Source organism: Mus caroli, chromosome 2 (genome assembly GCF_900094665.2).
Source record: "Mus caroli chromosome 2, CAROLI_EIJ_v1.1, whole genome shotgun sequence".
In the NCBI taxonomy this organism is placed as follows: Eukaryota; Metazoa; Chordata; class Mammalia; order Rodentia; family Muridae; genus Mus; species Mus caroli.
The window spans coordinates 34,611,891-34,628,595 of NC_034571.1; the positions used below are offsets into that span (position 1 = coordinate 34,611,891).

General features: G+C 41.9%; 1 protein-coding gene across 4 annotated transcripts in view; it reads right to left on the reverse strand.

The window, feature by feature from the left end:
- The window catches only part of Nr6a1 (nuclear receptor subfamily 6 group A member 1), a 193,153-nt gene that overhangs the window by 8,757 nt on the left and 167,691 nt on the right, over positions 1–16,705 (reverse strand). For 3 of the 4 annotated variants that reach the window (XM_029474597.1, XM_029474598.1, XM_029474599.1), the window contains 3 exons: positions 10,838–10,992; positions 8,420–8,647; positions 6,936–7,190 (listed from right to left, as the gene is read on the reverse strand). In XM_029474597.1, the coding sequence (XP_029330457.1) occupies positions 6,936–7,190; positions 8,420–8,647; positions 10,838–10,992 (638 nt within the window). The remainder of the gene's footprint in view (positions 1–6,935; positions 7,191–8,419; positions 8,648–10,837; positions 10,993–16,705) is intronic. The other variant, XM_021185940.2, reaches the window with a different exon arrangement.

The following is a 16,705-nucleotide window of genomic DNA, read 5'->3' on the forward strand; positions in this document are numbered from 1 at the left end:
AGACCAGGCTGGCCTCGAACTCAGAAATCTGCCTGCCTCTGCCTCCCGAGTGCTGGGATTAAAGGCGTGCGCCACCACGCCTGGCTGATGAATTCTTACATAGGTAATAAAAAACAGGTATACAAATCTAACCTAACACTAATAATAAACCATAGTGGAATTCATCTTTACTCTTTTTTATATGGTGTATGTGGTGTGTGTGTGTGTGTGTGTGTGTGTGTGTGTGTGTGTGTGATACATAAGGAGCCAGAAGTTGACACTGTGCCTTTACTATTGTTCTCCACCTTATTTTTAGGGATACCAGTCTCTAATTCAATTCCGAATCTCACTAATTTGGCTAGACTGGCTGCCCAGCAAGCTGTGGGGACCTGCCTGTTTCTGCTCCCATTCAGGGCTGTGGTTATACACATCTCTAGGTTTTTACACGACTACAGGTACCTGAACTAAGTAGGTATAAGTACTTTACCTATTAAGCACTTTTTTCCAGTCCCAATAGACTTAAGGCAATTCTTTGGCATGTAATTCTACCATTAAAGATAAAATCAATTTTGAATACAAATGAGATAGACATGCTGCTTTTTTTTTTTTTAAAACGAAGAATTAAATTGCTTCTGTGTGACACTTCTGGTTGACACTGCAGGACACACACCAAAGTTTTTAGAGTTAATTTTTTTTGTTGTTGTTTTTGTTGTTTTGAGACCAAGTTTCTAGACCCTGGCTGGGCTAAAACTCACTATATAAAACAGGATGGCCTCAAATTCAAAGATCTGCTCATCTCTGCCTCCTGAGTTTGTGGATTAAATGAATGTTCTACCACATCTGGCTTAATTGATATTTTGATCTTATAACCATCAATGGTGTAGGTATGAAGTAGCAGAAGTATATTTAGGGTTATTTCAGAAATTGTTAAAAACCGCACCCTAATCCCAAGTCAAATTCATTTAACACTTTTTCAAAATTAATTTCAAGTCATAAACTCAGACAGGAAACTTTTTTTTTTTGAAATAGGGTAGCCCAAGCTGGCTTTGATCTCGGCATGCAGTAGAGATGGCCTTCAAATGCTAAGGTTTCAAGACTACATGTACCACCACACCTGGCTAAAATAAAACTTGACATAATCTAAAAACATCTAATTTGATACTTAAAATAATGAGGAATGGATGAGAGGATGATCCTCAAAGTCTTTGTTTTCCGTAATTACACCATCTTGTTTCTAGAAGAGCAAAAACGACAATAAGCTGGGATCTAAGCTAAGGTATCTGCGGCAATATTTATGTATGAGGGCATGTGTGATCAAATGAGTGCTGAGAACCAAGGTGGCAGGGAAGCTCTGGTCAACACGTTTGATTGCTGCCAGAGACACAGTGTTCACAGGGAGACACTGAGGATACATAGTGAGTTTGATTTTGAATTAATGTCTACTTGTATAGAAGGTTTAGACATCTTTTAGTAATGCCTTTACATTCAGTTACACAGCCTCATGCAGGGTTGTGACACACAGTTTAGGAAGCTGGGCTCTAGCAGCCAGGACCAAGTTTGGCTGCACTGTCTACTTTGGGCTAGGAAATGGGCACCCTGGGGATAGAGTATGTTTAGGTGGAGAGGCCCCAGACATGCCACCAAAGCAAGAAACCTCTCATTTCCTATGTGAGCTGCTGTAAGCTGTGAAGGCTAGTTCAAGTTCCTCACTGTTCTAGCCCAATGGCCTTTAGGACTCTATTACTACTGTCCCAGACTGATTAATGGACAAATTCATATTGAGTACCCACTCTAAAACCCTTACCAACCATTCTATTGCATGTTGAATGCTTGGTACTTTCAGCATTATATATATATAGCCTTATCCTCTCAATTAAAAATAAAGAAGTGGGCCAGGCGTGGTGGTGCACACCTTTAATCCCAGCACTCGGGAGGCAGAGGCAGGCGGATTTCTGAGTTCAAGGCCAGTCTGGTCTACAAAGTGAGTTCCAGGACAGCCAGGCCTATACAGAGAAACCCTGTCTCAAAAAACCAAAAAAAAAAAAAAAAAAAAAACAACCCCCCCCCCCAAAAAAAGTGTATTAATCAAAATCTCCTTTGTTCCTGTGTGGGAATGATGGCTTAGAGCAGCCACTGACTGTGCTCCTGACATAAAGACCTTTTCATAGGCATTCTTATTTTCCTGATAACTTGTGAGATGAACCATATACCTCTGTATTAGGGTAAAGAAGAGGTGACTCTCCCAAAGTAACTAATAAGAAAGAGTCAGGACTTTTGAATTCCAAGCACAGGGGCTTTCCTAGTGCTGTACTACCTACCCCAACCCTGTCAAGTTCTTATGTGCTACCTGGGAAAGGCTGCCACATGCTATCTCATCAGAAAACATAATAACATCTCATCTTGGTGCCTGGCCCTAGGAGGTGCCAGGTACTTCTGTTCTACTTGCTTGATGATGAATCTTGTAGGAAGTAGTATGCCTGGGGGTGAAGACCACTCCTTATAATAGTACTTGCTGGCTACTTAAGCTGTTGAGAGAAAAAAGGGTTTACAGATGATTCCCTATACTGTCTGCATGGAGCAGTAGGGTGGAATAAGTAAGGTGGAGCATGACAAACAAGATGGGGAGGATGCTGTTGACATCTGTCTGGTAGTCGAGCAATGCAGCCAGCACAAATAATGCTCTGTCCCTTAATCAGCAAGCTCTCGCTCCAAGTGCTCACCATTGCATGGTAGGATCTGCAGGTGTGTGGCTATCATCCAGACCCTGAGCTGGCAGTGCCAAACCTGTTCCTGGCTATCTTGATTTGGGGGACACAAAGAAGTTCTCAAGTGTTTGGACCTGTATATATATGCCCAGGATCTGTCCTTTCTCTTGGGAATAGTACACCCCTCTTTTCCAAATATCTTACAAGAAGCCATCATAGTCCCTTGGCAGTGACTAGGGTTGGCAGCCAGCCCAGCAGTCCCCACAGCTTGGCTGTAAAGCTTTCCTCCACACCCGCATCCCACCCTTTGATAAACAAAGTTGTTCTCTGTTCCACGGGCCTGCTTTCTCTTCCAGCCGTTCCTCCTCCACATCTGCCCACTCTGCTGTTCTGATGCCCCTGTATTCCCTGTCTACAAATTATCAGCATTCAAAGCCATAAAGCCAGACAAACACACCCATTCTTCTCCCAGGTTCCTATCACACAAGCATTCTAGGACAAGGAAAACATTCCTGCCAGGATCCCCCAAACCACTGGACCATTCAGTCAGCAATTGAAGCTGACACTATGTAAGTTATATCCTCTTCAGGGGCAGAGAGGACCAGCTCTGTTTTTCCATTCATCTAAATGTAGCCTCCCCAGCAGCAGTCTTCAGCTATAATCTTTAAGGAACGGTCATCTTCATACCACATATAAATCAGATTACAGCTCCATGACACATTCTAGAAAATCATTCCTCCTAAGAACATGGTATAGTATAATGGTGGAGAGCTCTGGCTTTGGAGTAAACAGACCTGTATAGTAATCTTAGAGTCATCTTTTTCTACCTTTGTAGCCTTACATTTTATTTTCTCTGAAACTCAAGGTCTATATATTTACAGGGGCTAATAGTACTAGTCTCATAGTATGGCAGCAAGGACTCAACAATAATGTAGGTAAAACAATAATACAGTTGGTGCAACAAGCCCTGTTGATTGTTATACACTTAAAGTGTCTCTATTGTTGTCATTCTTCTGTTAAAAAGGAGCAAAAGGACTGTGTTTGCCCAGCTGGAGAACTAGTACCCATTAAAGTCTCTCTAACTCAAAGCATCTTCTCCAGGGAGTGAAAGGGTGTTGATTAGGGCTAGGAGCAGTCACTGGCTGGTGCTACAATCTGCTTTAAATCACATTTGTCCACCTCTCTGTCTGATAACAGTCTGATGAGGAATAGGCACCATAAACTTGATTCAGTATTGGGAAGAGAAACGGAGCTGGCCATGCATCATCTGGGAAGCCTTTTCCTGACAGCAGGCACTCACACTCAGGAACTGTGACGAAGCAAAGGCTGCCTGGGGGAGTGGGAGTAGGACAGCAAAGTAGGAAAGAGCTATGGCCAATTAGACTCCTCACCCTGGGATTCTAGCAGAAAGGGGATGCTTGGCAGTGATTAACCTAACCCCAGAGGCTCAACTTCCAGATCTGATGACCTCCTGGTCCTTCTTGTATGCAACTCAGACTTCAAGATACCCAAGCCAACACAGAATGGGTTATTTCCCACCGTTCTTCCCAGGGCTTGGTCCTAGCTAAGACAACTTGGGCCCACAACCATCCTTTCTCACAGAGTCCTGCTGAAGCCACATCCCTGACAGCCCTAGCTTGGTGCTGCCCTCTCTTCCCAGGTCACTGCTGTGTCATCCTGCCTTGTTTTCCTCTCCAATGGATACAGAGTAGCCTCACCCTGTGCTCAGCTGTGCTCTAGTCTTGCCCACACCAAACACTTCCTCAAATGCAACCTGTCCAACACACCAAATCCAAAGTCTTCTTTTCTTATTAAAAAACAAAAACAAAAACAAAAAACCAAACAAGGTGGTAGTATACATCTTTAATTGCAACACTCAGGAGGCAGAGGCAGGGAGGAGGATTTCTGTCTCCATTCACTTCTCTTCCCTCAGTTTTCTGTTCCCTAATACCCAGGACTGACTTTGGAGCCTTACACATACAGTCACCTAAGATTATTCCCTCCCTCCCTCCCTCCCTCCCTGTCTCTTTCTAGGCAAGGTCTTACTGTGTGTGTCCTCGGCTGTCCTGGAACTCACTCTGTAGAGCAGGCTAATGAACTCAGAGATTTTCCTGCCTCTGCCCAGTTCTGGGACTAAAGACACGAGTCACCATGCCCAGTTCTTATAGGAGTTCTTTTAGTCTCCTGCCTTCACATTACCATCTATACTGTACTTAGAAAATTCTCACTTCAAAATGCAGCTCAAATGTCTGTCCTTGGGGTAAGTCAAGTACGAAAGTACAGCCATCTTTCCCTTAGTCAGTGTTTGAATAGTTCTTACACCCTCTGAAATCTATTCAATGACCTTGCACTATAGATTGTATCTGCTACTATAAAATAAGAATTGGGACTCAAAACCATGTCTAAGTTAGGTGTGGTACTCGGGAGACTGAGGAAAGACAATTCTAAGTTTGAATCCTGCCTGGAAAATTTAGTGAGATCTTATCTCAAAGTAACTGAGAAGGAGTTGGGGATGTCATCTCAATGGCAGAGCACTTATATAGCATATGTCAAGAGGCTAGGGATATATCATCTCAATGATTGAGCACTTACATAGCACTTGTAAGATCCTGGGCTTAAATCTACGGAACTAGACATTAAGGAAGGGAAAGGAGGAGAGAAAAAGGAACAAAAGACACTTTATCTACATGGTCTCTGTTCTTAGATGCCTTGTTCCCAACATCTCCCAATACATGTAATACCTTCAGAGTATCTACCTGGAAAACTGTTCATGCTTGGGAACAGAACTTAGAGATTGATCATTTGTTATCATCTTCTACCACCACCAACACCACCACCATGACTACCACCACCACCACAGGCAGTCAGTCCCAGGAAGAGCTAGTAGATCCCAGGCAAACAGGGAAGCTGGGCTCCCTGAGGCCAAGGCTACAAACCAACAACAATACAGCAAGCTTACTGCTATCCAAACAGCCCTTCAATCCAAAGCTATGAGCTAAAGCCAGAAATCTGATAGAAACAATGAATTAGAGGCTATAGACAAGGGATTGAGTCATCTGTCAATAGGACAAAATGTCAGGTAGGTGCACCCTGAAGACACTGAGCAAGGCAATGACTGCCTGAAGAGCAATGGAGAGAGCAGGTTCCCAGGTTCCCACTTAGCTGTGCACAGCTCCTAAAGGCCTGAAGCTTTGCTCTCTCCTTAAGTGTTGGCCTTGTTCATATGTAATATATAGGATGGTGGGAACCGATATACCCCAACCTGTGAAGAGAATTATAGAAGCTGGTACCCTATCTTCTCCATATCTCATTTATCCTTGTTTTGGGTACCTTTAAATCATATAACTTCTATTATTTAAACTGTCCAAAAGTGGTTTATTTAATAAAAAGGTGGTGGTATTTAAATGTGAATTAAACTATGTAAAGCATTTCATATGAATAAATTAATAAACCAGAGGAATTATTGAAAAAAGTACTTGTCTTAATTTGGGGATCAGAAATCAAGGGTCTCATCTGCCCTAGATCTTCAAAGAAAGTGTGTAAGGTTATGGAAATAGCACGGAGGAAAAGAGCTGTTCTAGAGAAAACGTTAAATGATGTTGGTCAGCTAGAAGAGAACGTTACAACAGCCAGTTTGCTTGGCTCAGTCCTCTGTTTTCAATATCTCACAGCGCCTCAGGGACCACAACAGAGCCTAAGCAGCCAGGCAGGCTGTAGCGGGTGGGGATGCAAGGATGTGGGACAAGTTCAAGGGCCGCTGTAGACTGAAATCTAAAAGCCTTAATGGCTGGATTCTATGAACTTCAGCTTCCTCATCCTAAACAAGTGCAAAGGCACCTGTGCTACCACAAGCTGTGAGAGGGAGTCAGTAATATAAAGCTGCCTACAACTGATACCAAGATAACGCCCAAGTCCCCTAAGGTTAGAAGCTAGATTTTTATTTTTCCCAGATATACCATCCTACCAATCTAGATAAACATTTAAAGCAACAGCTTAGCACTCTGCCTGTCTGACTGCGTGGCGCTTACTCGCCATCCTCGCTTTGTGGGAGAGGGATTTACTGTTCCACCTACTCTATCCATTTAGAGCCTGAGATGGGCTGACCACACAAAGCTAGTATGTGCCAGGGTAAGGGTTACAGTTTAGGCCTGTGGGACTCAATGCTCCTCCTCGGAGGCTAGGCAGTCTTGCCTCACAGGGAGGATGGGGGCTTGCTTAGTCCAGATCGCCTCCCCAGTTCAGCGCTCTCACCTGTGGAGTTCTTCATCAGAGGGTGAGTACTTGGCTGTAACATCAGCCAGCTCCCCAAAGATCTGCTTGCTGTACACTGTGAGGGAGGAGAGCAGGATTAACTCCTGCCACGTAGAGCTCAAGAGGCACGTGTAATCCTTGATTGAGAGCTCGCAGAAGAAAGGCAGCTTCTTGATCCAGGCAATCTGCCTAAAGAGCAACTCATCGGCCAGACGGCAAAGCAGAGCAAACAGTTCTGCCTGTGTCACAGCATACCTGGGAGCAGGGACAGGACAGAATCATTTCCATCAGCCAGAGAGTGAGACTAGGAGCACAAGAGAGGGATTCCTTGGTAGTAGGCCTCTTGCTCTTGACCACAGATTTCCATTTTCACTCAACTTCTTATAAAGGGGTAGGGTTGAGGCCAGCAAAAAGCCGAGGTGGGGGAGGGGAGAGGGCACAATGAGAGGATCTGGTGAGAAGAAGCTGCTGAGGGGGAAGGGGGCTTAGAAACTTCTGGAACTATGAGGGAATATCACTCGTAATGGTGGTGTTCTCTGATGTTTCAAGCCTTAGAAGAAATTCTTACTCATTCCTATTCTAATTTTGGCAAAGTAAACTTCAATGGGGTGGGCCTGGGGCATACCCCCTATAAGGAACAACACCTACACATGCAGGAAAAATGAAACAAAACCCCCAAAACACGCCCTAGGGCCAGAGGCAGAGGAGATGCTGAGAACAGAGGCATTCAGAAGCCTTTCCTGTTCTCACTGTGCCCCCTAGTGGTGATAGTCCAGGAACCAGAGTTGCTCAGCCTTTCTAGCTATTTCTCTAGCCCAAGGCGGGTCTCTGAGTCTCATTTTCATTCTTCTCAAGGTCCATGTCCCCTCATCATCCTCTTCCTTATACACTACGTAAAAGCTTTGTGAGACCCTTTCTGTAGGTATTTAAGTCTCCTCTTCTGAAACTGGAGCCTAGCTTACGATCTCAGGATACCCTCTGGAGGCGTTAGATTAAGATCCTAGCAACCCTTGTTTTCTACCTAAGAAGTACTGGGTACAACAACAGGTGGCCCAGATGGCTAACTACACAACACTCAAGTAGAACTAAATGCAGACTAAGATCTCTTCCACATATTCAGGCCTACACCAGAGGCTGTCAGTCATGTGCCATTGGTTACTCAAGGGCATATTAGCTAGGTCATGTTTGACCTGTTTGACAGGTCAAAACCAGTTAGGGTTTGAATGATTTAAAAACCCAAGGCCTGATACAGAGCCTAATTTTGTGCTAGAAGGCACATGAGCAAACATTCCAGGGCTTGGTTTACCTAGACCCAATGAGAAACAAAGGCCCTGATATCCCAATTTCACAGGAACTGAAAAGTAACCTGAATTCTCTGAGAAAATATGATTAAGGAAACATGAAGGACAAAGCTGGGATACAACTGATGCGTGGTAGGGACATTTTGGAATTGTAATGGGTCAAACAGGACAGAATTAACTCACCCATCTTCAATCAACATAGGTGTGCCCAATGGCTCCAGGTCTTCGGCTGACATCAGCTGATGAATCAGACTGTAGGACTGAGGGTCCAGGCTTCGAGCTTGTGGGGGCAAAAGTGGTGAGTGGCCAGAATAGCTAAAGAGGTGTGGTATGTATTGATAATGTGGAGGCACCGACATCCCCATGTACTGATCCCTGAATGTCATGAATCCATTTAGTTCCACAGACCTACTGGAGAGAAAAACTTCACATCAGGAAAAGCCATTGCAGGTTGAATACCTGCTCAAAGAAAATAACTTGGAGAAAAGTTGTTCTCTGGTCATGAAGTCTGTGAATCATCAAGGTATGGGAAGGAATTAAAGGTTACATATATGTCTATGCTATTAAATTCCACCCACAAGACAAGGATTCTGTGTGGGCTCACCAATGTGGCCAGCAGAATAGGACTAAGTAGTTATGGATTGGATGAAGTTTTTGTACTGATGTCACACCTAGCACCTTGCTAATGCTAGGCAGGTGCTTTGCTACTGTGCTATATCCTAGCCCTCTTTTAACATATTTTGAGACAGGGTATCACTAAGTTGAAGGGCTAATCTTGAATTCACTCTGAAGCCCATGAGCCTCCGCCACCTTGATAGCTGGGACAGTAGATCTTCATCACAAGGCCCAGCTTTGAAGAGTTTTTAGTATATACTAGTAATCTATGATAATAAAAACGTGTGCTTTTATTGTTATTTTACTGTTAGGAAAACAACAGCATAAGACAGGCTAAGTGGACTTAATTAGTCTAAAATCCTAAACAAGTATCTAGCATGGAATGTACCCTGAGGCCCCTAAGTCCCTAACTATTAAAAAGAAGAGGGATACAGCTGAATGGAATAAAAAGCTCTAGTTGCCTCTGAAGATTGTTTCCCACTTCCTCTCCTTTGGAGAAACCCAACCATTTTCCCAATTAACAGTAAAAAATTACATCTATACATATGTGTATATACATGTCCAAGAATGCACGAGTGAGTGAATGCCACAATGCATGCGTGAGAGGACAACTACTGTGACCCAACCATGTGAGTTCTGGGTCATCTCAGGTAGTCAGGCTTGGCAGCAGGAGCCTTTACCTGATGAACCACCTCACCAGCCCACTGTTAATTAACATTTTAAAAATCATTTAGCTTTCCTATAACTGTGTTTAGCAAACTGCACCTATAGGCCAGATCTAGCCTAGGACCGATTTTTTGGTGAATTAAGTCTTACTTGAATAAAGCTGTACTCATTGCTTTATATAGGGTATGTGCTATGCTGCTTCTGAGTCACTAAAGTAGAGTTGGAGAGCTGGAACCTAGGCCAGCTTACAAAGTGTAAATAGTAACTATATGACCTTTTAAACTTTTGTTTGTTTGTTTGTTTGAAGGCAGGCTCTATGTAGCCCTGGCTGTCCTGGAATGACCGTTTTTAAAAAGAGAATTTCTTCCTTTCATCATTTGTGTATGTGTTTGTGCATGTGTGTGTAGGCCTGAAGTTGACATCAAGTGTCTTTCTCAACTGTTCTCCACCTTATGCTTTTGACATAGGATCTAACAGGACCTGGAGCATATCGATTCAGCTAAGTTAGCTTGCCAGTGAGCCCCGGTGATCTTCCTCTCTGTTTCTCTAGTGCTGAGAGGAGACAAAATCCATTTGTTCCTCATAGCACCTAGCTTTTACATGGGTGCTAAGGATTGAACTTAGGGTCTCACACTTGCAGATCAATCACTTTACCATCTGAGCTATCTCTACAGGCTCTATCTACTCTGTGATATTTTACTTATTTATGTATATGAGTGCTCTGTCTACATGTTTTGTATGCATGCTTGGAGAGGTCATTGGATCCCATTATAGATGGTTGCTGGGAATTGAACTTAGGACCAGTGGAAGAGCAGCCAGTGCTGTTAACTTTTGAGTCATCTCTCTTGTCCCCTACTCTGTGACATTTCATGAAAATATCTGTTAATTCTTGTCTTATATGAAAGATTTCTGGGGTAAGGAGCCCTTCCAAGGTACCTCAAAGCTATACTTACAACCATTAGCTAACTTAAGAAAGCACGATTGCCTCAAGAGGCTTTAATTTTGAATTCCCTAATAACACTACCTCTGGCAAGTCAGAAAAACTGTATCTCAGTTCAACCGTCTATTGAAATTTTACTGCTAAATGAAGTGGGCAAGTACAGAAGCAGCACTTAGCAATCTGCAAAACAGATGGCTGATGTTTTGTTTTGGTATTTGTTAAAGACCTGGCCTTGCACCATCCTGTTCCCCAAGAGCCTGAGGGCCCTAGGGCATGAGGGCTGGGACAGCCGGGCAGAGGAGCACTCCACCAGCAGTTCTTTGGAGGATGACTTACTGGATGGGACCTAGATTATGATACTGGGGTTACTTTTAGCTCACCTGGATGACAGTGTGGAGCCTGGTGAGGGCTGGTTGCTCTCTGAAGCCCTGTTCCCAGGGGAACTGTGGTCGCTGTCACCATGGTTGCTCCAGTGATTGGCTTCTTCCTCAAACTCCTGCCCAGACATGATTCTTTCGATTTCTTCTTCTGATATCTTTGACAAGAAATGGATACATGTTAGCTTTGGTGCCAGAGATACCTCCTGTTCTCTCTTTAGGAGTCAGAGTTTTACTCAAGGTCTCTGTTAATCTTTAGACTTCTTTGGATTGCCCGGTATATCTGGGCACAATCTAGAACCATGGTTTACTGCTACTTTCCCCTTGACCATTTACTTTACCTTCACAATCTCCTACTTGCCCTACCCAATAATAAGTATTCCCTCCTTTGTGAAATTATCTACTGTTATTTACCCACTCATAATTATGTAGATTCTGAGAAAGGAAGTACAGTATTGTGGATAATGGTATAAATTCTGGAGGCAGACCTGTATTCAAATCCACTTATAACCTAACCTTGAGAAAGTTACTGAATTATCTGAGGCTAAGTACCTCCATCAATTTGGTAGACAGAACAAAAGCTCTACCTACCTCATTTGATTCTTGTGAGGATTAATAAAATCAGATACTTAGAAAGGGGCCTAGCCAGAGTAACAACTATGGAAGCATTGAGAGTTACAATATTATCTTTTTGGGGGTTGTTTTTTCTTTTGAAAGAGGGTCTTGTTACAGTGCCCCAGGCTGGTCCCAAATTTCTAGATTCAAGCAGCCCTACTTTAGTCTTCCAAGTAGTTCAGACTACAGGTGTGTGCCACCATACTGGGCTGTTACAATTATAGAACACTTAAGAGTAAGGTATCATAAAAAAACATCCTCTGTAATACTTAAGACCAAAACAGGACCTAGAAAAGAAGAAGTACTCAATAAGTGAATATTGAGTAAGTAAATGTTTATTTGTTAAGTACTGGTATGAACTTTCATATAGAATTTTTTAAAGAAAGATCTCCCCAAGTCTATTAAATAAAACTTGAGGAAACCACAGTTTACATTAAGTCATACTGTGTGTGTAGATGTGGGTCAGGAGTATGAGGAAGGAATAGAAATATGTAGTAATCAGTCCAGTACTCTATAGAGAACAAATTACCTTTGATACAGTTTCTATCCTAGGACTGAGGCCTAACTGGTCACAGTCAACACAGCAAAGGACTAAGGAGGAGCTGCCAGAGGAATTTTTATATGTTGTTTCTATGGAAACCTCAAAGGCCATTTTCTCCCAGGCCTGTGTGGCTCAAACTTGCATATTAATTGCTCTAGTAGTCTCTGAGAAAACCCTTAACTGTTCTGATCATAAACAGAAGCTTTTGGAAGTCTAAGCTAGCAGGGCCAGTCAGATGGCTCAGCAGGTAAAGGTGTTTGCTCTGCAGGTCTGAGGACTCGACTTCGACTCCTAGAACCCAAATAAAGGCATACATCACACATATGAGCATTCATGGGCTCACACGTGTAAAAATATACACAATAATAATAACGAAAGTTTTTTTTTTAAAGAACCAAATGCTAATGACACTACAGGGCAGAAGGATTTAACTAGTAGATAAACAAAGAGGTTGGTCTAGAAATTGTTTGGTGTATACACTGAAATGGAGTAATCGTGTATAAAAATTAGGTCTTAAATACATAAAAAACAAACTCCAGCTTTTCTTTTCAGGGTCCTCAGTACTCTGAAATCACTGCAGCCTGACTGATGGTGGGGACGGCAAGAACAGAGTTTGAAGGGCATGAAATAAAGGCTGGCTGCGTGAAAAGAGCCAACCCATGAAGGCAGTTTACTCCAGCTGGGGGTTGGACCATCTCTCCCCTGGAACCCCATGGGACAGGACTGTGGGCAGTCACGGATACACTGACAACATGAGGGAGAGAACTTGTTGGGAAAGCTTAACCTGGGTCAGGCTTCATTTGTTTTTCCCAGCTAGATGCTTCTGGGCAAGTCAAGTCCCACAAGCTCTCTGTGTTTCACTTTATCTGCCTGCAAAAGAGGCAGTATTACTCTTCTGTAGCTCATGGCTATCACACTGAAACTAGAGCCAAGATGTACAGGTCAAGGTCGGATAGACTTGGAAGTTAACTAAAGATAAAGTTATAAAATATGAGACAAAATATTTTTTCAATAAAATGAAAACCCATCTCTCCTTTATTAAGAATAGCTAAGCACAAGCTGGGCACATGCACATACTTTTATTTTAACCCCAGCACTCAGAAGGTGAGGCAGGTGGACCCAATTAAGAACTTACAGCTCTAATATATCAATAAATAGGGAAAAACAAAACAAAACAATATGTCCAGTATAAAAAAACCAAACACAGCAGCAAATGAAATGGCTTTTCTGAGCATTGGTGTCTCAGTTCTGAAAGGAACAGTTTACACTTCTATGACCTGAGTGTCTGTCCCCTGGCAGAGCAAAAGACTTACACAGCACTAAGAATGCATTAGGTGCTACTAGAGCTGTGACTCTTTAATATAGATCCTCATGTTGTGGTGACCCCAACTATAACATTATTTTTGCTGCTACTTTATAAATGTAACTTTGCTACTATTATAAGTTATAATGTAAATATCTGTGTTTTCTAATGGTCTTAGGTGATACCTATGAAAGGATGGTTCAACCCTCCCAAAGGGGTTACAACTATACTAGAGTATTTTTTTCATTGCGAAAATACTTAAGAATTTTCCCCAGTAGATGATCTATCCCACCTAAATATGAAAAGAATGAATAATGGTCAGGTATGAAAGACCCAAAGCTAGTGTCAGATGTTGAATATTGAGAGATTTTCCTCTAAATTCAAGAGCAGAATAAAGGTGCCCACCTCAGTCTTCTTATTCAATGAAGTATTAGAAATCCCAGCCTGAGCAATTAAATAATAAAAAGAAATGCAAGGAAGCTAAGAAGAAAGAAGTTAATTATCTGTGTTCATACAGGACATGAAATAGAAAACTCTTAAGATCCTATAAAACTGTCAGATCTAATCCACGAATTCAACAATGTTGTAAAATACAATTAACATAAACCAATTCTTTTGTCATATGCTTTCAAATAAACATTCTAAAGAAAATTTTAAGAAGATAATTCCACATAAAATAGCATACAAATGTAACAAAGTTATAAAAGGATAAAAGACCTACACAGTGAAAAGCATAAAGTGTCAGTCACAAATTACACACAAACATATTTGTGGGCCACACAACTTAATTCTAAAATTTAAAAAGCATCCTAAAATCCATATGCAACCAAAAACACTCCAAGCTTCCAGGATAATCTTAAGAAAGAATAATGCAGCTACATACTTCTGGTTTTAAAGCATACTTCAGAGCTACAGTAATCAAAACATGGTGGTACAGATTTACACTTTAATAAACTACACTCAGAAGTATATGGTCAAATGATATTCAACAAAGACACAGGACTACACAGTAGGGAAAGAATAATCTCTTCAACTAACGGTGCTAGGTAAACATGTATACAGGTAGGAGTAAAGAAGGAAAAGGAGAGACCTCTTGTCTCATACTACACACAAAGATCAACTCAAAGTTTATTAAATGTAAAGTCTAAAACTGTAAAATTTCAGGAGGAAAACAGAAGAAAAACCTTTTAAGGCGGGTCTTGGGAACAATTTCATAGATAAGACAATAAAAGCCCAGGGGGCTGCTGAGTAGTTAACAGCACTGGCTGCTCTTCCAGAGATCCTGAGTTCAATTCTCAGCAATCACATGGTTGCTCACAACCATCTATAGGGAGATCTGATGCCCATTTCAGGCAGGAGGATATATATGCAGCAGAGGGCTCATATATAAAATAAAATAAAAGGCATCAAAAGCCTAGGCAACAAAAGCAAGAAGCAGGACTATGACCAAGCTCCTGTGTAGCCAACAATCAACCCTTGACAGGCAGCCTGTGCAACCAGAAGAAGAGCCAGCATCCGAAAGAATGGTGAATTCAACAAGCAGAGTTTTTAGTTATGCAAGATGAAAAATCTCCAGTCTACTGGACACAGAGTTAAAGACACTAATATTAAAAATTAAGAGAGCTCAATGAATAAAGTGTTTGCTGTGCAAGTAAGAGGGTATAAATTCAGATTCCCAATACCCACAGAAAAGCCAGGTGTAGTGATGTGCCTGTAATCTTCGTGGAGGTTCATGCCTGGGCTCTGGTCAGGCAGTGTAGCAGCAATAGCAAGCTTGAGGTTTAGCGAAAGACCTTGTCTCAAAAATAAGGCAGTGAAGCAAATAAAGACATGTCAAACTCAACCTCTGTCCTCCTGCCCTCCACAGGTGCCTATGTGGATGACAGCACCCCCTCATACATGTAACACACACACACACACACACACACACACACACAAGCAATCACGTTTTTAGTATAGACTAAAATAGATTAATTTTCAAGAGATAAATAACAGGCATAAAATGCTTGATTAAATAAATCAAAACAGTAAAGTTAGGAATTTTACATACAAATATATACACCCTGGTTTTAGTACATACTGTGTATTCCCATAGCAGGAAATTTCCCATATATCAGTAACATATTTCTAGATTCTTGTCTTCCATTTGTTTATCTTTAACTGGAGAAATTCTACTAACTTTCTTATGAACAATCTCTTGGTTCTCTTTCCTCCTTCTTTCTGATTTGTGCTCATTGTCCTACTTCAAACTATTACCTGTATCTCTTTGAATACGTGTGTCTCTCTGCAAATCCACTTAAAACCATCCCCGTAAGTATTTATTCATCTCTATATGACACTCTCCCTTATTTTCAAAAGCAACCGCTTCTTGGCACATAGCAAAAATTCACAAAACTGATCCCAGCTCTTCACAAGCTTGGGGATTCATTTGACAGGTACGTCATAAAAGATGTCCAATTCCCTTAACTCATGAGGCTCTTCTGTGAGCAAGAAAGAACAGGAAGTACAGGCTGTTCCCACAAACGTTTTACTTAGGAGGTGTGGTAAAGACAGCTGAGGTCACTCTTTAGAGAACTGATTGAAGTTCAAAGACTCTGCCTCATTTGCTGCCACTCTATGACACGTGCCCAATGTTCCAGTTTCAGTGAATACCTCCGTGATTCTGTAAGGATCTGTCTGCGGGTCACTTCAGTCCATTCTCTCTAGCTTTGATAAACCTTGCTTAGCTTCTTAATACAGCTACTTCTTCCTTTCCATTCAGAATCAGGTCAAAAGCATCATAAAGATTCATTTCCTGAGTGTTTCCAGCCTCCAAAAGAAGGGAAGCTTCCCCGGGCATCTTCTTTTAGCTCTCATTGTTACCTGGTGCCTATCTACTGACTCTCTCATTAGACTAAGCCCACAGTATATAGATCAGCAGAGTAGGAACCTGGTAGATACCTACGGGACAGAGTGGAATATTATTATTCCTATTTTACTACTAAGAACATGAACAACAAGGTGATTTTTTCTGATTTCTGGCAGGCTAAATTACCTATAACTTTAAGTAATGGATCAAAGTAGGAGAATAACTTTTTGTATGGTTTAGAATCAGAACTGCCTATGACATTTTAGGAAGGATTGAAGGATCATAAGAAGAGCTTGAATCTATTAACTCACTCCAACACTTAAAAGTGGGGGATGGAGAAATGGCTCTGCAGTTATAAGCACTGAATGCTCTTTCAGAGGTCTCAGGTACAATTCCCAGCACCCAAATAGCAGCTCTGTGTGAAATTCCAAAACCTGGCACCCTCACCCAGATATGCTTGCAGGCAAACACCAATGCACGTTACTAAAAAAATACAGACTTTAAAAGTGTTTTCACGCCGAGCGTGGTGGCACATGCCTTTAATCCCAGCACTCGGGAGGCAGA